The 25540-nt window shown below is 44.3% G+C and overlaps 1 protein-coding gene across 2 annotated transcripts; it reads right to left on the bottom strand.

The window, feature by feature from the left end:
* Nucleotides 1-241: 241 nt before the first annotated feature.
* map1aa (microtubule-associated protein 1Aa) lies at nucleotides 242-25211 on the bottom strand. 2 transcript variants are annotated; one of them, XM_035164453.2, is made up of 7 exons: nucleotides 24983-25211; nucleotides 23702-23803; nucleotides 10675-10757; nucleotides 10125-10265; nucleotides 3196-10027; nucleotides 2873-3099; nucleotides 242-2780 (listed from the first exon to the last, which is right to left on the bottom strand). In XM_035164453.2, exons 1-7 carry the CDS (start codon nucleotides 25203-25205, stop codon nucleotides 2625-2627), a joined length of 7764 nt encoding a protein of 2587 aa, XP_035020344.1. In that variant the 5' UTR covers nucleotides 25206-25211; the 3' UTR covers nucleotides 242-2624. The 2 variants fall into 2 exon arrangements, with proteins under 2 accessions (XP_035020344.1, XP_035020352.1); XM_035164461.2 differs by lacking the exons at nucleotides 23702-23803; nucleotides 24983-25211 and adding an exon at nucleotides 17640-17693.
* Between the last annotated feature and the right edge of the window lie 329 nt (nucleotides 25212-25540).

Below are 25540 nucleotides of genomic sequence, written 5' to 3'. Positions count from 1 at the left end.
ATCTGCTAACAGGGAGGAGGAGGGGTTTATGACCTATACTGCATCCAGCCACCAGAGGGCGACAGATGCTTTGGCTTTACTCGTGTCGTCCATCTAGTGTTTACCAATTAATGTTATCGTAACTTATTAAACTAAGATGGTGGAAGTTACGTTACTCAGTAAAAATCTTTATTGTTATAAGATCTCTAGTTTTCATCGTGATGTAATGACACGACTCGACAAGAAGAGGGAGACATTCTCCTTCAGTAAATGTTTTTATTGGTCATCACACGTTTTTCCCTTGTAACAATAAATCAGTTTTCTTTTTGACCTTTAGAAGAGATAACGAGAGTATTGCACCTAAAACAAGAGATGAGAAGTAATGAAGGAATCACTTGACAGCACAGCCAGGTTACATGTGCCTCCTCACAACCACACAGCTTCTGAATATACTCTTTTAAAATAGCATTTCTATGTAAAGTCTGGAGCGATTACAGGAGAAGTCAAAGGTTCACATGCACGTACAAGCAGAGCTCACTGGAACCACGGCCTCCTGGTGGGATCTTTACTTTTTTCTTTTTCAACAAGATGAAAATGTGTAAATATACGAAGCGTTTCTGGTAAAAACGGAATAACAGGAAGTTGTCTACAGATAAAATGAGGTGACGTAAGAGAGTCGCTCTCGTCTGGCAGTTTGACTTCTGATAAGTGTTGATATAATAATCAGCTGTAATACTGGTGCAGTGTTTAATGCACAGACACACATTGACCCTGTTTTCATCAATAAACCGTTAATGCCTCTTTCTTCATTTGGCAGGAATCGAACCCTCTACTCAACATCACACTCTGTTCCATGTTCATCAGAAATCAAACATCATCCACAAACACAACCTGGGTCTTTTAATCTGCTCTCTCTGCAGAGTCGTGATGTGTTCAGGTCCCCGTCAGATTCTCTCTGTGGGCGGGACCAGTCACATGATGCTCAGTAACCAAGGCAACCAGGAGATCAAAGTCCTCGACGGAGAACGTAAAGGTAATCTGCATCTTCACATTCAAATCAGATCGGTCTGTTTTCTAAAGATCGTACGTGCATCTGTTGTTCATGCGTCTCGAGATAAAATATCATACAGAGGAATATCTGGACTTTTATTGTGGATCATAAACTCTGGTGAGGTTTGTTATCGTTTGTTCGGTGTTTGGTTTTGTTCCTGGTTTAAAATCCTCGAAATTACTGAAAAATATAAAATCATCAATATCAAATTAAAACACATCTAGATGTCACATCAATTTAATAAAGTGTTATTAAAACATCCACTGATTTACCGATGAAATTAAAACTGATGATTAACACAGGATGATTGTGGCTAAAAAACTTTTTTTTGCAGAACTTAAAATAAAAACAGAAAATATAATAGCAAGAATTTCCATGCAGATGCTGTAATCACACATTTTATGTTGCTAAATCTGAAAATCTGGTTTTGCACCCGCTGGATAATCTTTGTGCTTGTTTGAGTGGCAGCTCCAGGAAAAACACAGCGGCTGAAATACTGAGTCGGTGCTTTAAAAGTGTCGTTTTACACTTAATATGTACAAGACCTGTGTTCAGCTCCAACATCAGAGGAAACCAGCTCATCACAGTCTGGTTTCTAAACGTTTCCTCACAGCAGGACACAAAGGCACATGTGGCTGACAGTCCAACCTCGGCACCAATCCAACCAACCTCGGCACCAATCCAACCAACCTCGGCACCAGGAAACCAGTCCTCACCACCACATGTGTTGTTGTACTGGAATACATTCTTCGTCCTTTCACACAGCTTTTGTATAAAGATCTTTTAGACACAACTATGAGTGAAAGATAAAAACCTCTCACTGTCCTCAGCCACGATATGTTAACTGCAAATACACCAAAAAAATACACAAACAGAAACAAGTATAGAGAGAAACGTCTTCATCAAATTCACTGTGAGGAAGAAACCACAGAGAAATTCATTAGATTTTCACTTTGAGAGAATTGTAGAAATGTTATATTGTGAATATGTTTGTTTCTAGTTCAACATCAAATCTACTCAAAGACACGACTGAGATCTACTCAAACATTTTCTCTCACTACGTCGGTACGAGGCACAAAGTTCAACAACGGGACTGTTGAAGAGAAAACGTCGGGTTAGTTATCGATTTTCTATCGGCAGAATGTTTCGAGCTGATCAGCTTTGTGACGTCTGAGATTCAGTGGAAGAACATTTTGTTGCTTTGTTTCTTGTGCTTCGATTTAGGCCAATTAACATACGAGCAAATAGTTAGAGACGTAATTTACAGCTTGTTCCACACTTTTCTGCTTTTGACACAAAGAACATTTTGTCTGAACTAATAACAGAAGCCTTTGTTTCACAGCGACTGAAAAACACAAGTTAAGACGAAACACTATTGTTCCTTCTCATGTGATTGAACAGTAACGAGGCGGTGGATCGTACCTTTGGAAAATGGTGAGAGCCACAACAAGCTTATAAACAAATCAAAATCTAGAAAGTTATCCAGATGTGTTTCTGCTTTGAGCCGATCAGGGACAGATGTCAGATTAAAGAAGAGCAATTCAAAACAGATCTACACTGGGGAGGCCGGGGGGAGGAGGAGGGAGCGAAGATCTTAAAACTCGATCTTGCAGGCAGGGAAGGATTCGTCCTGCATGACGACGGTGCTGCTGGAGGCCAGGACCATGATGTTGAGCTCCTGCTGCCTCTCGTGCGTCTGCTGGTACCAGTCACGCGTCACCTCCGTGTCGTGGGTTGGGATCAGCGTCACCTGAAGAGAGGATCAGGAAATGAGCAAAACCTGGAAAAAAGCTCTCCACGTAGACATGATAGATTTGTTTTGAATAAAGATGAACTACTGACCTGTAGGTTCGATCCCCACTGAGCTTTTCCATCCAACAGTGCGTCCAGAACCCCTCGGCCTGGTTCACCGCTGGCTGCGTCGTTCCCACTCACCACGTAGTACGCAGAGCGAATGCGTTTGAAAAACTCTTGGTCCACGTTCTTGGCGCTACAGTGATTGGGAATATAGGCCAAGTCTACGTAGATGGGAAGTCCAGGAGCGGCCGCAGAGCCGGACTTCTGGGAACCTGACGGGACCACGAGGAACGACCATGACTTTGTATCAATACATTTATCTTAGAAAATCTGTTTGGTTTCATTAAGAGTCACCGACGTCCACTCACCTGAACTGGTCTTGACACCGTTACTTTGCCCTTTGCCAGGGTTGAAGCTGGACCGAGAAAGGTCATCGTCTTTGGAGCCTTGTCCATCTGACAGACGAGACATGTGTGAGCTCTTGTCCGCCTCCTTCTTCTTCAGCGAAGCTCTGCGAGGAGACGCTGGCTGCTTCGCCGGCATCGGGGACCTCTTCCGCTGAGCTGGCGAAGCTGATTTGGTTTTCGAGGAGGATTTTTTCAATCCCTTTGCTTTTGGCTCCTTCTTGACTGAGCCATTATCCAAAGAGTCAGGATCCACCATGCAGACGTCTGGGTGTGGGGGATGAGGAGAAGGGTCCATGATGGGTGCAGGAGGAGGGTCGTGGCTCCTCCTGGAGGACTGATGGCTGCCTCCTCCGGTGGCAGATAATTTATCAATGGGCATGTAGTCTGCGTCCTCGTCTGAGTCCATGTTGCCTTCACCAGGGGCCGAGGGGTATTCCTCGGTGCCTGGAGGCACTTCAGAGTCGGACTGAGAACCCAGAGACTCACTGACGGAGGTGGGCGGTGTGTCCTCTGTGGCCAGACCCAGTCCTGAGGACAGGCCACCAGCCTGGTGATGGTGAGGCTGTTTGTGAGCCCGTCTCTTGACTGACAGGTCATGGTCATTGCCCTCCTGGGATTGGTCGCTTTTACCTTCTTCCTCCTCATCGTCCTCATTGCTGGATAACCGTCTCATACTGGGGTTGATGAAGGAAGGCGAGAGGTCCTCTTTGCGCTGCCTGTACTCGGAGGAGGAATATCCCGGTGAGGTACGGCTAGTGTAAGAGGAGGTGGCTCCCATCGGTGCATCACCAGCAGAATCCTGATCGCTGTCATCGTCGTCGTCCTGGCCTCCTCGGCTGCACTCCTCGGAGTAGAAAGGTGAGTGGAAGGGCTGGTCGGTGGAAGAGAGGGAGAGTGGGCGGGCCGGGTGCTCTGGCTCCATCTCACACTCCTCTTCAAACTCATCATCATGACGATAATGGGGAGGAGAGTCTCCAGGGACCATCCCCATCTGGGGCTTAGGCAACTCCCACTCGTAGGAGCTCCTGTAACCTGCCTCCCTGGACTCTACCCTGACCGCGCCTGGAGCTGCACCGCTGGCTGCTGCTCCAGCCGGGAGGGTGGAGCTTGAGGTGACCTCGGTGGGGCCGTTGGCTGTGTCTGGTTTGCTTGCCTGGAGAGGTGAAGCCATGTAGGAGCCAAGAACATCAGGGAGTTCACCAACTGTCTTATTAGCAGCAGCTGGAGCAACAGACTTATCAGGAAATGAGAGACCACCGGTCAGGCCACTAGAGGGAGACCTCAGAGTCATCTCACGGATGTAAGCCTCCTCATCCTCTTCTTCACTGCTGTCGGTCTCCTCAAAGTAATGTTTGCCCTCCTTGTCTGGGCGTGGTGAGGAAGTGACACCAAACAGAGCAGCACTCGCTGCCTCTTTGTTCTTGGAGAGCTCCTGTTGAGAGAACGGCGCTGCTGAGGCCCCGAACCCACCAGCTGTGTCCAGCTTGGACCCTTCAGACCATTCAGGTTTATAGAAACAGTCAGATTGAGGAGCTTTGTCCATAATCCCACCCAATGAGGTTGTGTGCTCCTTCTTGTCCTCAGCAAAGCCAGTGGACGAGAGTGTGTGGAAAGGTTTGACGTCCTCGAACGGGCTGAGGGGGGGGAACCGAGCTAAACTGGAGGTGGACTCAGCCGTGGTTGTGGCTGTGATTTGTTTCTCAGACACTTCCAGGTAGTCGTCTTTGGCCCCAGCAGAGACCGGCGAGTGTTCATCTTTAAAGGACGAGTACTCGAACAGCGGTTCTGCAGAAGCAGGGGTCTCCAGCTCCTCCCCGAACTGACGGCTGGTGGAGAGTGAGCCGGAGGTGGAGGATGAGTAGCTGTAGGCTGAAGAGGAGGAGTACCCAGGGGCAGCTGTTGTTGTGTATTGAAAGCTTGTGTCCAGTGACCTCTTACTCAGAAGGTCTGGTGTCTTCTGTTTCTCAAAATCAGGATCAGAGGTGTCACTCTGGTAATAATGTTCCTCTGTGGATTTCAGAATGAAATCCTCTTTATCTTTGTGTGTCGTCTGACCTGATAACAAGGAGTCTTTCTCACCACCTCCATATGAGTATTCAAACCCTGAGGAGTAGCCAGAGAAACCTGCAGAGCCTCGATCAGCTGGTTTTCTACTAAAGGACGAGGACTCAGCTTTGTCTTCATCCTTCGAGCTGGAGCTGCTGTCCGTCACGCTCGGCTTCCCCTGACTGTTGTAACCATATCCAGCCATAGAAACCATGAATTCAGGCCTTTTGGAGCCAAACATTTCACTGATGGGACTTTTCGCTTCCTTCTCAGATTTCTCTTTGGCGCCTTTCTCCACATCAGAGTCAATAGCACCTTCATCCTCCTCGTCTTCTTCATCTTCTTCGTCTTCCTCCTCATCATCTTCATCAACTACATCATCATCATAGTCCTCCTCATCTCTTGCTGTTAGTTTTCGCATATCAACCTCCAAACATGCTCCTTTCTCACCGAAGCTTGTGGAACCAGGTTTGCCAACGTTAAAATCCTGCATTGAGGAGTGAGTCTGGGGCTTTGTGGTCTCAGCTGGGCTTTTAAAAGAATCTTTTTCTGACGATAAAGAAGAGGAGACGGCTTCAGATTGATCTGCTACTGAAGGAAATCTGGCGCCTGTGTTGTATTCCACTGTCTCCTTTTCTTTTTCAGATGGGGGAATAGCAGAAGTGCTCTTGCAGTCGAGCCACGATGGAATGGACGACTCTTTTCCATAAGAGGCCGTAAATTCCTCTTTCTCTACCATCTTTACTGTGGACGTCAGCGGGGAGGGGGGATCCACTCCGCTCCTGGCAGTGTCCTTCTCCGTCTTGTCTATCGACTCCTGACGATATGAATCCGAGTCCACGGAGCTTGTTTTGCTGTCATAAAAGTCACTGTAAGAGAATGTCTTCCCATGGACATAGGGTGTGTCCTGTCTAATGTACACGGCCTTTTCTTTGCTCTCCTTCTCTGGGAAATTATAAAGACTGAAATGAACATTTTTCTCAGGCTCTGGAGATATATCGGCTTTCTCTGCACCGTCATTTTTAGAGTCTACTTCACTTTGATCTGTTGATAAGGGCTTTGATCCTGGCCCCCTTACGAAATCATCCTCTTTCTCATCTTGATCTTCTTCGTCTTTTGAGTAAACCACCTGAGGGTTTGGTTTCACCTCTGAGCTGAAGGAAACCTCTGTCTTCACCAAGGTCTTGACTTCTGTTTCTGTCACTGCAGATTTTGCCTCAAGGGAGAAGTCGTCATCCAAAAAGCGTCCTTCTTTTGCTTCCATAAGTTTTGCCTTAACAGTGGGCTGTAAATCCTTTTTGGCGTAATAGTCTTCTTCATCATCAATGTCTTCATCAGATTCTTCAGATGCTTCAAATCCTGTCTTGTCACCGGTTACAGCGATAAAGGAGGTGTCTGAAATGGAGACGGATTTATCTGTTTTCTGAGTGTCAGCTTTAACATTGGTCACGTCCTCCTCTTTGTCCTCTGTCCTAAAGGGTTTGTCCTCTGTTGGAGAGTAACCGCTGCTTGTGGGCACAGACTGAGTGGGTGAGGCCAGTCTCATAGTGCTGTCATCTGGACTTAGACATCTCTCCTCACTCTCCTGCCTGGACTGGGACTCTAACCCAGGGGAGAAAGACGAAGGAGGTGAAAGAGGCTTAACATCAGCCGCAGCCTTGAATCCCTCTGTGCTGAAGAGAGCCTGGTTGTCTCTGACAGCCTGTGTGGGTGAGTACTGCGTAGTAGTGAAGGGAGGAGGAGAGAAAATGGCAGAGGGAGATTTCTCCTTCTCCTGGAGCATCTTTGAGGCTGCATGTTCGTAGCCCTCATGGAGTTTACCTAGAGGGATGTCAACATTGGGAGTCTGGTCCTCGTCCTCGTCCTCCTCATCATCCTCTTCTTCGTGGACTGATTTGATCTTTGCATCACCCTCCAGCTCAGCAATGTTGGGCTGGTATTCATCAGAGGAAGGAGACTTAAAGCACTTGTCGTCCTCCAGAGAGGAGGTGGGTGAGATGGTTCCTGCTGAGTGGAGATAGTCTTTTCCCTGGGCGGCCTCTGCCCGTGAGGGGATAGTGTTGATGGTGTCCAGCAGGAGGGAGGTCCTCCCAGCGTCCTCAGTCTGAGGAGCTGTGACAGAAGCTATTGACTGGTCCTCAGCCACAGATGTGGCAAAAGAGGACAGTTTGTCATATTCTGTGATGGATGTTGCTGAGGAGATGTGTTCTTCCTCTGCCAGAGGAGCAGCAATGATTGCTGGGTAAGGTGCAAGCTCGGGCACTTGACCGCCCATGAACGCTCTGGGTCTGACATCAGACACCATGGAGCTCTTCATCTCTTTGAATCCGTGTATGGAGTCAAAGCTGCCGGGGACATCAGGAACAGAGATGTCATAGGAGCCCACGTCATAGCGCAGCTGAGGGATCCTGTCCTCCGGTTCCTCGTGGATCTCCTCGTCAGAGATGGTCTGCTCAGTCTCGGAGTAACCGGGAATCGTCTCGTCGTGAATGAAAGAGAACTGCTCTGAGGCGGAGGCTGCTGCAGTTTGCCCGACTGTGGTGGAAAAAGGTTTTTGTTCAGCTGCTGTTGTCTCCCACTCCTTTCCGGGTTTTTCGTTTTTCGCCTTCTCAGTTTTATATTTAAGGAACTCATCATCTTCTGTTCCTTCAAGTTCTGCTTTTTCAATCACATCATCCTCCTCCTCTGAGCTGTCACTCTTCTTTGATCTGTCTTTTATGTCGTCCTTCATAGGATATTTGTCATATTTCTCCATCTTCTCCTCTTCATACTTCTTGTCAAAAGCATCACTGGCTTCCTGCTTCGTGGCTGAAACCTCCTCCCAAGTGCCTTTGTTTCTGTCTTCTCCCGGACTGACTGGGGATTTGGGTGAAAAAGATTTAATCTCAGGAGCTGGTGATTTGACTTTCTCATCAGCTTTAGTATCTGTAAATAGTGAATGCTCAGACATCACATCATTCTGGATGGGCTCAGTCTTGGACAGCTCCTGTTGTTTTAGAGCTTCAAAGTCCTCAGTCAGGTCCTCAGGGGAGGAAACAATGGACCTGTCGGCCAGAGCAGCTGCTGCCACCTCTTCAGGGACGTTCTTTGGAGCCGGTCTTCTCTCATTGGCTTCATCTTTGACCGCTTTGTTCTTGTCTGTCTTCGGTTTAGCCTGAGTCTTGGCTTTGTGCAGAGTTTTTCTCACTTCTGGGGTAAACGGCTTCAGGTCTGGTTTGGTGATTTTTCTCAGCTCGGGTTTACTCGGGTCTTTCTTTTTCTCTTCCTTGACTCTACTTTCTTTTTTCTCTTCTTTTCTTATATTTTCATCCTTCTTTATCTCACGTTTCTCTTTTTTAATCTCTTTCTTCTCTTTGTCTTTCTTTTCATCCATCTTGGACACTTTCTCATTCTTGGCAGTTTTATCCTTGGATATTTTCTTCTTCTCTTTCTTGTCGGCTGCAGGAGCCACTTCACTGTTTTTCTGTTGTTTGGTGGCTTTGAGACTTTTGAGTTTTTTCTCTTCTTTCTTTTCCACTTTATTTTCTTTAGTGATGTCACTTCCTTTCTCTTCCTCCTGCCCGCTGGCGTCTTTCTTTGCAGCCTTGGAATGTGGTTTGGGTGAAGATTTGAGACTCTCTTTGCTGTCAGTTCTGGACCTGATCTTCGTCTGTTTGATGATGGGAGGTGCTGCACCTGATGAAATGTCTTTCTGAGTCGCCACTGGGTATCGCAGGTAATCCAGGTGTTTCAGTTTCTCAAGGCCCTCGAAGATTTTATTCTGGGGTGCATTTCCTGGGAACAGCACCCTGACTATCTTTTCTGATGGACAGTGAGGGATCCAAACAATGAGAGCGGTAACCGATGTCAGATAGGGAACAGATATCTCCCCTTCTTTTCCGTTGGGCATCGTAATCCCCGTCTTGGCTTTGCTGTTTCCAGCCCATTTCTGCATCAGAAACTGCATCTCTTTGCTTTCTTTTACCGGGTTTAAGACGTACATGTCTAACTTTCCCACACCAAGTTTGTGGAACAGTGTGATGGGTTCAATGGTGTTGCTGACCACCCTGTGAAGAGGCTCTGGTGTGATGCCAAGCTTGTTGAGGTACTGCAGTGTAAGCGACGCTTCTTCAATGCTTCGCTTCACCTTCAGCGTGGACTCCGGCATCCGCAGCTTCTCTGGGACGTTGAAAAACACGATCCCGAGCTCTGGAGAGATCAGGTTCTTCACCCAGTCTCCGTTGCTGCTGGAGCCAGATCCTTGGTTACGCTCCTCTTCCTGCTCAGCGATCTTTCTCTGGAACAGCCCGTTAATACCAGCGAGGTTGTCTGCACCGATATGGGTGAGCAGCACAGAGTCGATCCTGTCAAGGTGGCGAACCAACTTCCAAAAGCAGGACTTTCGCTCAGACCCTCCATCCACCAGGACATTGAATCCATTGACGGCAAACAAAGCTGAGTCTCCTCTGCCTCCAGGGAAGATGTAGCAGCAGGGTTTGGAAAGCTTTAAAAAACCTCCAGAGGTCGGGGGCTCCAGAAGGTCGAAGGGTGAGGGGACGTCGACCGTCTCTGAGACATACTCAGTGAACTCTGTGACTCCGTCCATGTCGGGGAGGTGGGGTTCGGGGTTCAGTCGGTATTCCAGAAGGTTTTGGATCGGCTGCTGCTCCTGGCTTTGGCCCAGGGAGCTCCAGCCCCCGTCTCCCTGACAGGAAACAGTAAGCCTGGCCGGCTGCTCTGACGCCGCCCTGGACAGGACTTCGATCACCTGGGAACAGGAACAGGGGGAAATGAAGCGTCAAGTAAAATCACTGTGCTTCTGTCACAAGTAAATCCAAACACACTCGACAGATGGTGGAGCTCACTTGAGGGTTGGAGATGATGTCGGAGAAGTGTTTCCAGGTGAAGGCTCCACTTTGCAGGAGGACGTCACCTCCCTGCTCTGAGCTCTGCCCACTGAGGATCAACAACTTATTCCCGGCAAGGTCAGTGATCAGAGAGCGGATCTGGTGGAGGAAGAACAGACACTCGTTAATGCTTTCAAATGAAAGATCTTCCAAAGGCCATCGACTCAAATCCAATCCAGAATAAAGTAAAATATACAGATGAAATGAAACTTGACAAAGGTTGGGGTAAATTTAGTTTTGAAAGATGTTTTATGGGTCAGAGAGAGTTTTGGTACAGATCCGGATCCAGGATTCTTTTCACTTTCTTTAAGTGAGATAAGAACGTTTCTCAGAATAATTCATGGATCTTGATGAAAACAATATGTTTAGATATTCATGAGTATTTAAATATACTATATATAGTATCAATGTATTTAAAGGAGGTTTCCTAAGGAGACTGTTGGTTTGAGCTCTGTCTGATGTGTGGACGACAGGACTAAAGTGTCCTGCAGGTGGACGTGTGGTTCACCTCTGAAGCAGCAGCGTCTTCTGACGGATTCACCAACACCACCGTCTGCAGGACGTCACTGTGATACTGGAGCAGCCGCTGGCCTTCAGGAGACACACAACACAAACACACTTACTGAACTAGATCCGGAGCATCGTACTGAAAACACAACAATTACAACACTGTTCAAAACGAGCTGCAGTCGTCGTCATGTTTTCAGGACGTGAGAACAATGCTAACTGTTAGCATGCTAACACTGTTATTTCCACAGGTGTCAACAGCTGATGCTAAGATAGACTGCTAAGTAAACCGCTAATGCTAATGTTCACGAGAGTCGGGAGCCCTGGGAGTTGAAATATTTGAACGTTTAGCTTTAGGTATATAGCATAGACTGTAAATAAAGATGAACGACAAGACAGCTTCACAAAGGTGAAGCCTAATCATCTAGATGCCCCCTGGTGGCTGGCTTCAGTACAGGTCGAAAACCCTATTTCCTCCATGTCAGTGGATGGGACATGGACCAACATAAAAAGTCAATATATGTTGAATGATTTTCTTTCGGTCATTTTAGGTGAAAGGTCATGATTGACAGCTGAGACTGACTCATGATTAGTCGAGCAGGCTCCACCCCCGATCACTATGGGAGCAAACATGTGATGTGTCCTCCATCTTTATTTACAGTCAAAAGTATTGAGTCATTAATCTACGACAGCTAATTACTGTCACACCAGAAAATACAAACACATCCCGTAACAACGTGTCGTGTGATTCCTGATGATTTAGCCGATGAGCTGGATTAGAATCAGTGTTTCCAGTATTCATACGTGACCACAGTCGGTCACGTGACAGCACATCGACCACGAGCAGCCACACCCGACTGCTCCTTGTCCATTTAATGTCTCCGGTGCTGATGAGCCCAGATGAGTTTAATCCTGTCAATTCTTTCATTTACAATCACAACAGCACTAAAGCATCTCTCAGCCTCGTTGGCTGTTGCTATGGGGACGGTCCTCTGGCTGTTACACTGACCCAGTCTGAGGGAGACGCATTGCAGCATTTCAGGGGAGGAGAGGCTGCTGCTGCATGACGCTGAGAACACAGCATCACATACAGGAGGCGAGCGGACGCAGCAGCTGCTTCATCAGGGAAACTATATTTAGCAGAAAGATGCTGCGGCCTCTTCCTCCACCTCACAAACGTGTTGTTCCTCAGAGCAACAACGACAAATAAAGAAAAGATCAAATAATATTCACGTTAGGTCAGAAACAAGCGATGCTGTCGACAGTTTGTCCAAACTAACGTCCATCATCAGATCAGGAGCATGTTTGATGAGTAAACACATCCATGCGGATGTTTTACTGTCACATTCTGAAGCTGCTCATCAAACCAGTGGAACCAGTGGTTTGTTCTTCTGAACCCAGGATGTGAAAGATCAGGTTTGAACTGAGCAGAACCAGAACACAGTTCAAGTCTAGATTCAAATTAAAGATTCATCTGACTTCACTTTCTCTTGTTCTTGGAAAACATGTTGCTCTGATGTGGAGGTTTTTCTTATATTATATTATATTGTATTCAATTATATGAAATTAAATCAAATAATATTGTATTATGTTATATTATATAATATATTTGTTTGTGTCCTAACTGTGTCTGTTTCTTACAGATGTGGTTCTGCAGTGAAAATGGAGTGAAAATGAAAATAATGCAGTAGAACCCGACTGATGTGTTTTTTGGGGCCTGATGTTAGAGAGTGAGAGTTATTTAAAGGACTCAGATGAAGATGGAGCAGAACAACACAGGGTAGAACTCTGTAGATCTCAGTGAGTGGGTGTTCACAGCTTTAAAGCTTTAAGTCAGAGCCCACCCACTGGACTCAGAACGTCCAGCTCGTTTCCTGTCCGTCCCAGAGCCGCCTCGCACCACCTGAGACGGCTGAGGGTTTATTAGTGAAAGTAGACCCTGTCCCATATATGTCAGTCTGTGATTCTCCTACAGACGAACCACAGCAGTTAGAATAAAGCAGGAGGAAGAAGCTCTGACCTCGAGAAGAACAACTGACTGTAAAACAACCCAAGTGAATAATCGACCCTCACATTGTTGTGTATCCAGCAGCTGTTCACTTCCAGTGTGACCTCGTTCATTTGGCTGATAACCCAGGGGAAGAAGTTCCTTTATGCTCACGGACAGGATGTGGATATAGTGAGTGATAGAGATCGAGAGTTACTGGTTCTGTAAAACACACCAAGATCCATCCATCATCTACTGCGCTTCTGTCTGATCCTCTGAGGGTCATGGGAGCCAATCCCAGCTGACACTGGGCGAGAGGCGGGGTTTAACCTGGACAGGTCGTCAGTGAAACACAGGACCAACGTACAGAATTCAAACCTACGGTCAATTTACAATCTGGAATGAATCTAACGCCACTTTGTGTTTGGACTGTGGAGGAAGCTGGAGAAACCCCACACAGAACTGGGATTTGAACCATTCTTGCTGTGAGGCGACAGTGCTAAACACTACACCACCGTACCACCTCATGGTCATTACATCAGCATGGCCCCTGGTGTTCAGAGGTGGAAACACGCAGACAATGTTCTGATCAGTATCAGTTACTAGTTTGTGCATCAGGATACGTTGCTTTGAAAGTAAATGATTGAACGTGGTTGATTGATGGTTGATTGATTGATTGATTGATTGATTGATTGATTGATTGATTGATAACTTTCCTCAGAGACTGAAAGTGAAACTCTCACATGTTTTCAGCGTAGCCATGAGGGAAAGGTGCAGCAGCATATTAAACTGTGGCTGCAGGATCACAGGAGGATCTAATATTGATCCAGCTCCCTGATGCTGAACCAGCCTCTCGTGATCCTCCAGATCTTAGAAACAGAAAAGTCCTGGATCCACATCTGCAGAAACTTCACTTATTGTGGGAGAAATCAGTTCTGTAGTTTTCATTCAATCTTAATAACAAATAAAGAAAACCTGATCACCGCCTCACAGTCGTACACCTCCACCGACCAGAAACATAGTCCCGTCGGTTCCTGTGTGAACAGCGTGATGTCACAATGACCTTTGACCTTTGACCAAAAGCCATGAAAACACTAGGTGCTCCAGTGTGAACAGACCATAGACAGGACAGACAGAGCAACAGACATGTCAGTTACTAGACTCCGAGGAAACTATGTTCACTCCACATCTTAAAACAGCAAATAAATAAATGTCATTAAAACCTATCATTAGTATTAATGACATTTCAACATGTCTCCATCAAAACATTTCACTTATTCTACTTCTTATGTGCTGAAAATAAAAGAATTCCCCGGCAACAAAGAACGAAGCAGCAACAAAATCCACTTTCCTCCAGAACTGAATCATCTTGCTCAGAACGTGCGGATGCAGAGTGAACATCGGGCTCCAAGTTGAAATGACGTCAACAGTAAAGATGTGTTTTACTCATCGAGCTACAGAAGAGAATCTTCTTCCTGATTTACACAGAAACCTTCAGAAACAGATACATGTGCGTCTGTTGGGGACTATTTGCTGCAGCGGATGAATCCACAGTCGGAGCTCTGTGGTTTCATCAGTAACAGCAGGTACCAGCACTAAGTTCCACTTCATGTCACATGATCAACATGTGTTACTCAGGATTTTGTGACCACACGTGTTTGTGTATTTGTGTCGTCACCAGCGTGATCATTACCTTTTATCCAAAGTAGTGTATTCAACATGTAGGGGGCCACTCAGGGTTCAGCATCTTGCCCAAGGACACTTCGGGGGGGATTCGGGCCGCCAACCTTCTGGTTAGAGGACAACCGCTCTGCCCCTCAGCACGTTATAGAATGTGCACGTTATAGAATGTGCACGTTATAGAATGTGCACGTTATAGAATGTGCACGTTATAGAACGTTTCTCCTGCAGAATCCCATCTGAGCTCTAACATCTGGATGAACAGTGATCAGGCCTCACAGCTGATTTCATCACTGAGGCCACACCTCCATCCACTGCTCTGCCCCCCCATCCCGCTGAGCTCAGCACTCTGCCCCGCCCACCCTGAGGCATCATGGGAGCTCACTACAAGGTGCAGTGTCTACAGGAGAATACGATCCGGATGTTTTTACAGACCAGTCGACCTGAGTCGTCCCAATGGTCCGAGAAGCTCCAGGTTGATCCATCGGTTAAATGACATGAAATCACGTTTCTGGTCGATTGTTGAAGTGAAAGTATGAAATGTTTTCTGTCTTCAGCTTCTCACGTGGGAGGATTTGTTTTGTTTGTCTGATTGACAGTAGATTAAAGATCTTCAGACTGTCAGTCAAACAAATCAGCAAAACAACACAGACGACTCTGGGACATTTCATCAGGGAGGTTTCACTTTTTTAACATTAGCAAAGAATCATCAGTGATAGAAATAAAGAGTAAATGAAAACATTTCCCAGTTAAAGTATCTTCTCAGGAGTGGGTGGAGACCAAAGCAGAGGTTAAAGCACAGTGGATCTTAAAGGGCCAGTGTGCGTTACAATGTTTTCAAACTTCAAGACTCACAAACTCTTTTTCTTTGCCTTTAAATGATGAACTAAATATTGAAATTTTGTTCATTGACTAGTTGATTAATTGATATTATATATTATATATTTTTCAAATCTCCTGAAGACATTTGTCACTATTTTATATTTAATCGACCAAATAAATGATCATTAATGAATCCATGAAATGAAAACAACTCTTACAAGCAGTGTTTTCATTTCAATAATATAAAACTTGTATAATAGTATAATAAATATTGTATAATATAATAGTTTATCACTAGAACTCTTCAGTTGCTGGTCATTTTCTGACTAACTGCTTCTAAATGTCTGTCAAACGTCATATTTCCAGATGTTATGTAAACAGAACCTCGGCCCTCACTTTGCGTGTGTGGGGATTTAAACATCTGTCAGTTTGTGTGTCTGTGTCTATGTTTAGACATTTTGTCTGGACAGTTGCATAAAGTGAGGTTGTTCAGAGGGTGAAGTCGAATCCCTCGTCTGAACCGATGTGTGACCACGTCAGTTCAGAGGGTGAAGTCGAATCCCTCGTCTGAACCACGTCAGCTGCTTCCTCAGGTCAGAAGATTCTCCCACAGTAAAAACACCAGGTCACCTGGATGAGCTCAGATGATGAACACAGAGATATACACAGAGATATATATACAGAGATATATATACTGAGATATACACAGAGAGTTATATACAGAGATATATACAGAGATATATACAGAGATATATATACTGAGATATACACAGAGAGTATATACAGAGATATATATACTGAGATATACACAGAGAGTATATACAGAGATATATACAGAGAGTATATACTGAGATATACACAGAGAGTATATACTGAGATATACACAGAGAGTATACACAGAGATATACACAGAGATATATATACAGAGATATACACAGAGATATATATACTGAGATATACACAGAGAGTATATACAGAGATATATACACAGAGAGTATATACAGAGATATATACTGAGATATATACAGAAATATATACACAGAGATATATACAGAGATATACACAGAGAGTATATACTGAGATATATACAGAGATATATATACTGAGATATATACTGAGATATATACACAGAGAATATATACAGAGATATATACAGAGATGTATACTGAGATGTATACTGAGATGTATACTGAGATATATACTGAGATGTATACTGAGATGTACACTGAGATGTACACTGAGATGTATACTGAGATGTACACTGAGATGTACACTGAGATGTACACTGAGATGTACACTGAGATGTATACTGAGATGTACACTGAGATGTATACTGAGATGTATACTGAGATGTATACTGAGATGTATACTGAGATGTACACTGAGATGTACACTGAGATGTATACTGAGATGTACACTGAGATGTACACTGAGATGTACACTGAGATATATACTGAGATGTATACTGAGATGTACACTGAGATATATACACTGAGATGTACACTGAGATGTACACTGAGATGTACACTGAGATGTACACTGAGATGTATACTGAGATGTACACTGAGATGTACACTGAGATGTATACTGAGATGTACACTGAGATGTATACTGAGATGTACACTGAGATGTACACTGAGATGTACACTGAGATGTACACTGAGATGTACACTGAGATGTATACTGAGATATATACTGAGATGTATACTGAGATGTACACTGAGATGTACACTGAGATGTACACTGAGATGTACACTGAGATGTACACTGAGATGTACACTGAGATGTACACTGAGATGTACACTGAGATGTACACTGAGATGTACACTGAGATGTACACTGAGATGTATACTGAGATGTACACTGAGATGTATACTGAGATGTACACTGAGATGTACACTGAGATGTACACTGAGATGTATACTGAGATGTACACTGAGATGTACACTGAGATGTACACTGAGATGTATACTGAGATGTACACTGAGATGTACACTGAGATGTACACTGAGATGTATACTGAGATGTACACTGAGATGTACACTGAGATGTACACTGAGATGTATACTGAGATGTACACTGAGATGTACACTGAGATGTACACTGAGATATACACTGAGATGTATACTGAGATGTACACTGAGATGTACACTGAGATGTACACTGAGATGTACACTGAGATGTACACTGAGATGTATACTGAGATGTACACTGAGATGTATACTGAGATGTAGTTCCCAGTGAGAGAGGAGCCGTCACCAACACACACAGAGAACTGGGATCATAAACATGTGAGACGACCTGAGGAGTTGATCTCTTCTCCTCAGGTCTAAACCTCAGATGCTTTCATGTCGAGGCCCAGTTAAATGAACCTGTCCACGTGATGAAGAACCCGTCCGGGGCCACATGCTGGTTACAGCCGCTGCAGCTCACGTCCCGTCGGAATGTACAGAAACACGGATCACGACCCTACTCACGTTCAATCCACGGGTCGGAACGCGGAGCCTCGACGAAGAGATTCGAGCGCAGACTGACGCTGGTCCTCGGTTAGAAAGCAGCAGCGGAGCTCGTCACATCCTCCAAAGCAACCTGCGCCTGATTGAATGCGTCTGACGGTGGGAATACAAGCTCAGTGTAGAGAGATGGAGCAGAGGGAGGAGCTCCGCTGGTCCTGATGCTGCGGGGCTGAGGAGGAGGAGGAGGAGGAGGAGGAGGATCAGCCTCGTTCTCACTTCTTCACTGAGCTGCTGCCCCCTGATGCGTTCAGGAACCCGTCGTACATCACAGGCCGCACAGTGACCAGGATGTGTTCAAGTGAATCGGGAAAAAAAGCAACTCCACTTCAGTCCAGGATTTTACAAACGTATCTTGTGTGATTAATTAGTGAGAACTGTAGTTGTGTATGTTTTGTACAATATGACACAATTCATCCTCTATCATTTATCATTTATGGTCCCGATCACAATGATCATCTCCGGTGCTCGTCTGTGTTTCCATGACACCAAAGAAATGACCTCATCACAAAGTCTTTGTCTTTATAGATCTTGTATTTGTTGGTTGTTGAGAACTGAAGTCTTTGTTGAAACCTATATCAATATCTATAACCTGATTTATGATAAACCACAGGTTTTATGTGATTTAGTTGTGAACTTACATTATTTAAACCCGCAGAAATCAGTATTTTCTTTTGGTCGCCTGTTGGTGGCGTCCTGTCCTCTTTGTGCGTGTGTTTGTTTCTCCAGTTCGGAGTCACTTTTTTACAACGCACTGTTTAGACCTTTTTAACTTTGTATTTTAGGCAGATGAAGGATTTTAGAAACGAGCTGAGCAAACATCAGCTCGGCCCTCAGAGACCGATCGGTGTTGAGGAACTTTTAATTCAGTGTCTTTACCACATTTTATCTCTGGTTTGATCTGTTTTTAATTTGTTTGAGAAGACGACTGAGAATAGTTCAGCTCCTGATAAAAACCTCCTGGAATCTGAACAGGAGATGAGACCTCGTGACTTCCCCCCATCACAAACTCTTCTCTTGTCATGTTGGGACCTACAGACCTTTAAACTGCAGCATGACAAGAACATGCATTTTACTTTTGTATTTATGAGAAAACCTGCAATTATTAAATAAAGTATCTGGCATCAGTCTTAATAAAACTGAAATATTTGGATAAATGTTGGATTGTGGCTGTTAAAGGTGAATTCATTTATTTATTTTCCGCTGTGGAGACGGATGCAACATGGCCGGCATCACAGACGAGGACGCTCCTGATAAAAATATAAAGAGCTCATAAGGTAACAAAAGCAACCTCTGTAATTCTGCACTAAATACACAATTATTCAATTCCTATAGATCCCTGAACCCTTCACACCTAAATCCAACATCTGCTTTAATCTCAGCTTTGCTCTCAACTCCTGAGAGAAACATCTGAACATCTGGTGGATGTTCCACTTTCTTCTTTATGTAGAGTTTTTAATTCAGACTGTTAAAACTAACAGAAGCTTGATACCGTGTGTGACATAATAATTCACAGGTTCATTCATTGATTTATATTGCTTCTATAATAACATGGTTATTGGTTTTCTTCCGTTATTTTCATACTCTTACTGTGTTTCTGACCCACATGTAACAGGTTCAGAATCTATTAGAATCTGCACCGTGTTAATCGCTCTATAATCTCTTGATCCCAGGTTTGTGCTGTGGAGGTGATGATGATGAGCAGATTTTACATAAATAAAGTTAGATAATATTCTCAGAGGGAAACAAGTGGATTATGTTTTCTGAGAAAGAGGCGTTTCACACAGCAGCTGCAGGGAGGGACTCAAACTGAAATAGACTCTAAGCTTCTTTCGTGTGACCCACTGTAAACTCTCCCAACATCAGACCGACAGACACACAAAGAGAGGCTTCAAACATCGAGACAAACGTCCAGACGTCTCACATCTGTCCCTTAAATAACATCTGGACTTTTTAGCATCTGAGAGAAAACATGTTTCTTTGATACAGAAATAACAACGTGGATAAAATCTGCATAAAGATAAAAAAATGATGAGACTGTTACTCGACATGTTTTATCTTCACCGTCCAGGTCAGATATCAAAAATCAAAGTATTTGTAAAATATATTTTTTAATTTTGATTAAAAACGAGGTGAAATTACATGATTGACAGCTGAGACTGACTTGTGATATATATATATATTTTTTTTTTGTGAGAGTGTATATAGCTCCTTTGATTACAGCTTGTTATTTTAAGGAGGGTGAGATGTAAAACTCATCATGGGTTCGTGTCGCTCGACTCATTAACCATCTTCACTCTCTGTGGGGTTTAGTCTGAATGTCTCTGCATCATATTGAGTGTGAGGAAGCAGCAGTGAAGCAGCATCATCTTTTCTAAATGTCAGTGTTCACTGTAAATACAGCTCAGCTGCTCGGCTGCTGCTCGGCTGCTGCTCGGCTGCTCGGACACCACGCCCTCCTGTCCAGACACTGCCTCTCTCTCTCTCTCTCTCTCCTCATGTCTCAGCAGCTCCTCCACCTCCTTACGTCATCTTTAATTCTCTCTCTCTCTCACACCCACACACACACATATACTGTATATATATATATATATATATACACCGAGAGCAGGTGGTCAAGCTCACATGACATGTTGGAATTTGTAGACTAATGTGTTTCTGAGAAGGATGTGAAGGATTACCATCATTACTGTGTGTGTGTGTGTGTGTGTGTGTGTGTGTGTGTGTGTGTGTGTGTGTGTGTGTGTGTGTGTGTGTGTGTGTGTGTGTGTGTGTGTGTGTGTGTGTGTGTCTGTAGCAACTCTGAGCTGATAAAACACTGTGTCTGGTCTAACACATGTTAACATCTAACATGTAATAACATGTAAGAAATGTAATTGATATTTTACTGTTTAACCAAGTTTATGTTAAATCAACAAATACATCATGTAGGAGTATTGAATTAAGAGAATATACATGTTTCTATACAAGATTTAAACACAGACACGCATCCTTCTGTCTGGTTTGTTCTGTAGATTAAAAGTTCTCCTATCAGATAAATCAGTGGAGTTAGTGTGAGTCCACATCTGCCTCGACCGGGGAGAGAGAGAGAGAATCCAGATGTTTCTGATGATTCAATGGGTTCTGTCTCCACCTCAATGACACTAAAGGACACACTGCAGCTCACATTACACACACACACACACACACACACACACACACACACACACACACACACACACACACACACACACACACACACACACACACACACACACACCCCCTCACACTCACACTGCAGAGAAACAGAAGAGCAGATCAATAAGGACTCAACACTGAATTATTAATCAGCACACGTTCTGCTGAACCACACCCAGAATCAACCCAGAATCAACCCAGAACAAATCCAGAACAAATCCAGAACAAATCCAGAACAAACAAGTCCTCACTGAATAAGTGATGTTGTGTTTTTTCTCCAGTTCAGTTGCTGCTCGCTGCTCGGACCTGTTTTGCTTTTCAAAGCACTTCTCTGTGATTTACTGTAAATTTGAGCTCAGGCAGAAATCAATAGAGAAACAAACACCAGGCGAGAGAGAGTGAGACCATGAGGAGAGAGAAACAGAGAGAACAACATGACTCCACCTGAAGTGAGTTTTATTACTGTCATTAAATATTGTTGGTTCAGCTCTTTGTGTGTGTGTGTGTGTGTGTGTGTGTGTGTGTGTGTGTGTGTGTGTGTGTGTGTGTGTGTGTGTGTGTGTGTGTGTGTGCACACAACAGAGCGAGGCCTTCAGGAAGCCTGTGAGACCCAGCGAGGGCGCTGGCCGTCCTTCAGCACATATGTCACCCACCAGGGAGGTCAGCGCCTCGATGGAGCTGCTGCAGCTTTTCCACATCAGAGCATTATTATTGTTATTATATTAGTATTATTGTTATTATTATTGTTATTATATTAGTATTAGTATTATTGTTATTATTATTTTCCTGCAGCGCACATTTTTTATTTATAATAACAAACGTCTCCTTCACTGGAGCTTGATTCCACCAGAGATCAGCTTCTGTTTCTGAAGAATCTTTGGATCATCTGTTGATGAAGATGTGAAATTAGTCTTAATATAAGAAAATCATGAATCTTACAAACATGAATAAACCTTTCATGTGATGTCACAGGAAGACATGTTGAAAACTGCCTTCTGTGATCTGAGCCGTCAGCCATGATGACTGTGCACTCCTGCTGCATGTTAGTAATCCAGGCACATGCTGGAGGAGGAGGAGGAGGAGGAGCTTCAGTGGGCACAGGAGCCAAAAGACTGTGAGAGCTGAAGAGTAAATATGAATCAGGACTCAGTTTGTAAACCTGAGCGTCATGAAAGGAGCTCAGAGGTTCTGACCTTCAGCTTCTGACCTTCAGCTTCTGACCTTCAGCTTCACCTTCAGCTTCTGACCAAGTTTTAACTGTCTGGAGCTAATCGATTTTACAATGTGACCTTTGCACGTGTGCAACACAGAACATCGTCTCATCCTCCACCTCCTCTTCCTCTTCCTCTTCCTCTTCCTCTTCCTCTTCCCCTTCCCCTTTCTCTTCCTCTTCCTCTTCCTCTTCCTCGTCCTCCCTCCTCTCTTCCTCTTCCTCTTCCCCTTCCTCTTCCTCTTCCTCATCCTCTTCCTCTTCCTCTTCCCTTCCCTTCCTCTTCCTCTTCCTCGTCCTCCTCTTCCTCTTCCTCTTCCCCTTCCTCTTCCTCTTCCTCTTCCTCGTCCTCCTCTTCCTCTTCCCCTTCCTCTTCCGACTCGGACCAACCATCTCCTGCCCTCAGTTGACACTAACACATCATCCAGAACAGAGATCTCAGAAACTGCTCAGAGAATCTTACTGATTATTTAGACAGCTTCTCTCTGATCAGCTGTGATCAGCTGACCAGAATAATCTCATGTTCTAAACTTAGATCCCATTCCTAAGAAGTTCTGCCCCTAATTGATAGTTGGTTACTGAACACAATCAATCTGTCATTATCATCAGGATGTACCACAGTCCTTTAAACTAGCTGTAATCAAACCCCTCCTCAAACAACCACCCTGGACCCGGAGGTTTTCAACTACAGACCGATATCCAACCTCCCCTTCCTGTCTAAACTCCTGAGAAGGTTGTAGCCAATCAGCTGTGAGAGTTTCTCCAGGAAAGTAATGTGAAGACTTTCAATCGGGGTTTAGAGCCAATCACAGCACGGAGACAGTCCTGGTTAAAGTCACTAATGAGCTTCTAGTAGCTTCAGATGTTTGTGTCTGTCCTCGTCCTGTTAGATCTCAGTGCAGCATTCAACACTATTGACCATCACATTTTATTACAGAGACTAGAACAGTTCATTAGCATTAAAGGAACCGCCCTCAACTGGTCTAAATCATATTTTTCAGATTGATTCCAATTCGTGCAAATTAATGATGAGTCATCTGTGCGCACCAGAGTTAACCACGGTGTCCCACAGGGCTCTGTGCTCGGCCCAATTTTATTCTCATTATATAAGCTTCCACTAGGAAACGTTATCAGGACACACTCGTACATTTCCACTGCTATGCAGATGACACCCAGTTATACTTGTCAATAAAACCTGAACAAAGTCATCAATTAACTAAACTCCAAGCACGTCTCAAGGACATAAAAACATGTGAGACACATCTGGCTCCATTCACAACCAGCACAGGGCCTGGTCGTATATCAGCACCGAGAGCCCCTCTCACATTCAGCCGCTCATTGATCTGCAGCCGGACGCTCAGCCTGCGTTCCAGAGCCTGATCAATACGAGCGGTGTCACATTTGTGTGCAGAGAAGAAAAGATGCAGAGAGGATCACGTTGTGTTCAGACTGAATGTTACTGATCTGCAGTGTGTGTCTCTGCAGAGCTGCAACACAAGCACGAGGCCAACAGCCGCTCGACTCTGATTCCATCACATCCCTCTTGTCTCCAAGCAACAGATGCAGGTAAATGCTGCGTGTAATCACTGGATGATAACTGAAATAAAAAGCCAAGAAATACCGTAGAGCCGGGACTGACCTTTGACCTGTGCTGAAAACTGAGCGGTGTGTCTGCTCTCAAACTCCTGCAGCTCTTTGTTCAGGTCACAGACGCTCACATCAACATTCCACGAGCGCAGACCTGTGAAAACACAAAGAGAGAAAATCAACAACATTTCACTCAAGAGTCTGAAGATGCTGCTTTGTCATCAGGTCGTCATCCGGCTCAAACTAAAACTATACAACTGTCATTATGTGGTTTTATACAGAACTAAAAAGCCTTTGTATCTGATATAGATTGTGTTTAAAGGGTTGATGTGAGTTTTGTTCTTATTTACTTGGATAATGTGGAATTCAACCTCATGTGTAAATGAGCGTTTCTTCTCTTTGCTCTGAAGTGAATCCGTCTCAAGTGAAACAAAGTGAGGTCATGATGTCTGGAGGCTTCGTGCATCGTTCAGCAACTCTGAGGTAACGATGCGCAGATGCCCTGAAGCACTCTGGGTAATCTGGTTATGTGCAGTATCACCTACCATGGTAGAATGTAGTTAAGTTAATTTACTAAAGTCTTTCAAAGTATTTTAAATATTTGTACTTGAGCATTTTCATTGAATATCACATCTAATATCCTCAACTTATGGTCAGATTTCATTTAAGACTTTTACTTGAATAACATGATGAGCTTTTAAAATAACTGCAGAGGAGTAGAAGCTGGAATCTGCTCCTCATTGATAAACTACATGATTTTAATTTTGTTTCTGTATTAATCAGTAAAAACGTATGATTGAATATTTAATATCAAAGTATAAGAAGTTTCTCTGCATATTGAATATGTTTGCTAATATTCTTTACTTATAATTAAGTTATATTTTAAAACCAGGACGACTAAATTACAGTGTGTGTGTAGTTTTAATTCACAGCAGAATCTGTGCAGCAATAAACATAAGAAACTGAATAAATATCAGAGCATCATGGATTGAAGCCTCCACATTTTAAAAACATTTAACAACTGATATAATAATTACGTTTCTTTGATGTACAGATACAGTTTATAAAGTCTGCAATCAGAACATACGGAATAATACAGATAACTATGACTGACTGTTTTCTGATTGTTGAGTTGAACAGATGAGTGACATGTTTTCAGTTGCTGTGAATCTCTCTCTCTCTCTCTCTATCTCTCTCTATCTGCTCGGACCTGATGTTCCTTTTAGACCTGATGTTCCTCTCAGACCTGAGGTTCCTCTCAGACCTGAGGTTCCTCTCAGACCTGAGGTTCCTTGTCTCTGCAGCCTGTGGCCGTCTCCCCTGCGCCTCCTACCTTGTGTGATCTGTTTCCGGGCGTCGTCGAGCTGGTGGCTGGTGGAAATGTCTCCGATCACGATCAACATGCGATAGTTTCTGTGCCTGAGCGCAGCTGCGACGTGGTGCTGTCCGTGGTGCTGAACACACTCCTCCGGCTCAGCTCGCTCCGCTGAGGCAGCTGCTGCAGCGATGGGGATCTCCATGGTAACAGTGGACACTGAGCCCTCTTCCATTTCCATGACAACTGCATCCGGAGCAAGCACCATGACGATGCAGGAGTAGGTGGGAGGAGTTGTGGGCGTGACTCCGCAGATGCTAAATATTTGATTGGATCGCAGGTTATGTGGCTATTTGAGGTCTCAGCGTTTTATTGGACCAGAGAAAAAGAGGAATATGAGAATTGATCTTGATCGTATTTCATGTATGATACTGCTGACTCACACTGATGAAGACGAGGAAGAAGTGAAGATGAAGATGTTATATGAACTATGTAACTGAGCAGTTTGACAGTTTTTGAAAATCCAATGTGTGAAAACCTGCAGCATCAGTGATTCAGTGTCTGTAATGATCATTA

Source organism: Hippoglossus stenolepis, chromosome 1 (genome assembly GCF_022539355.2).
Source record: "Hippoglossus stenolepis isolate QCI-W04-F060 chromosome 1, HSTE1.2, whole genome shotgun sequence".
NCBI lineage: Eukaryota > Metazoa > Chordata > Actinopteri > Pleuronectiformes > Pleuronectidae > Hippoglossus > Hippoglossus stenolepis.
The sequence above is the reverse complement of the archived record's forward strand: the minus strand, read 5'-3'. Positions and strand labels throughout refer to the sequence as shown.

What these genes read in the sequence shown, in the direction of transcription:
- map1aa (XM_035164453.2), bottom strand. Translation starts at nt 25,205, where the DNA reads ATGGAAATGGAAGAGGGCTCAGTGTCCACTGTTACCATGGAGATCCCC. An exon ending in GTTTTCAGCACAGGTCAAAG is followed by an intron (nt 10,758 to 23,701) that starts GTCAGTCCCGGC and finishes TGTCTCCTGAAG; the next exon opens with GCCAGCGGCTGCTCCAGTAT. An exon ending in ACATCATCTCCAACCCTCAA is followed by an intron (nt 10,028 to 10,124) that starts GTGAGCTCCACC and finishes TCCTGTTCCCAG; the next exon opens with GTGATCGAAGTCCTGTCCAG.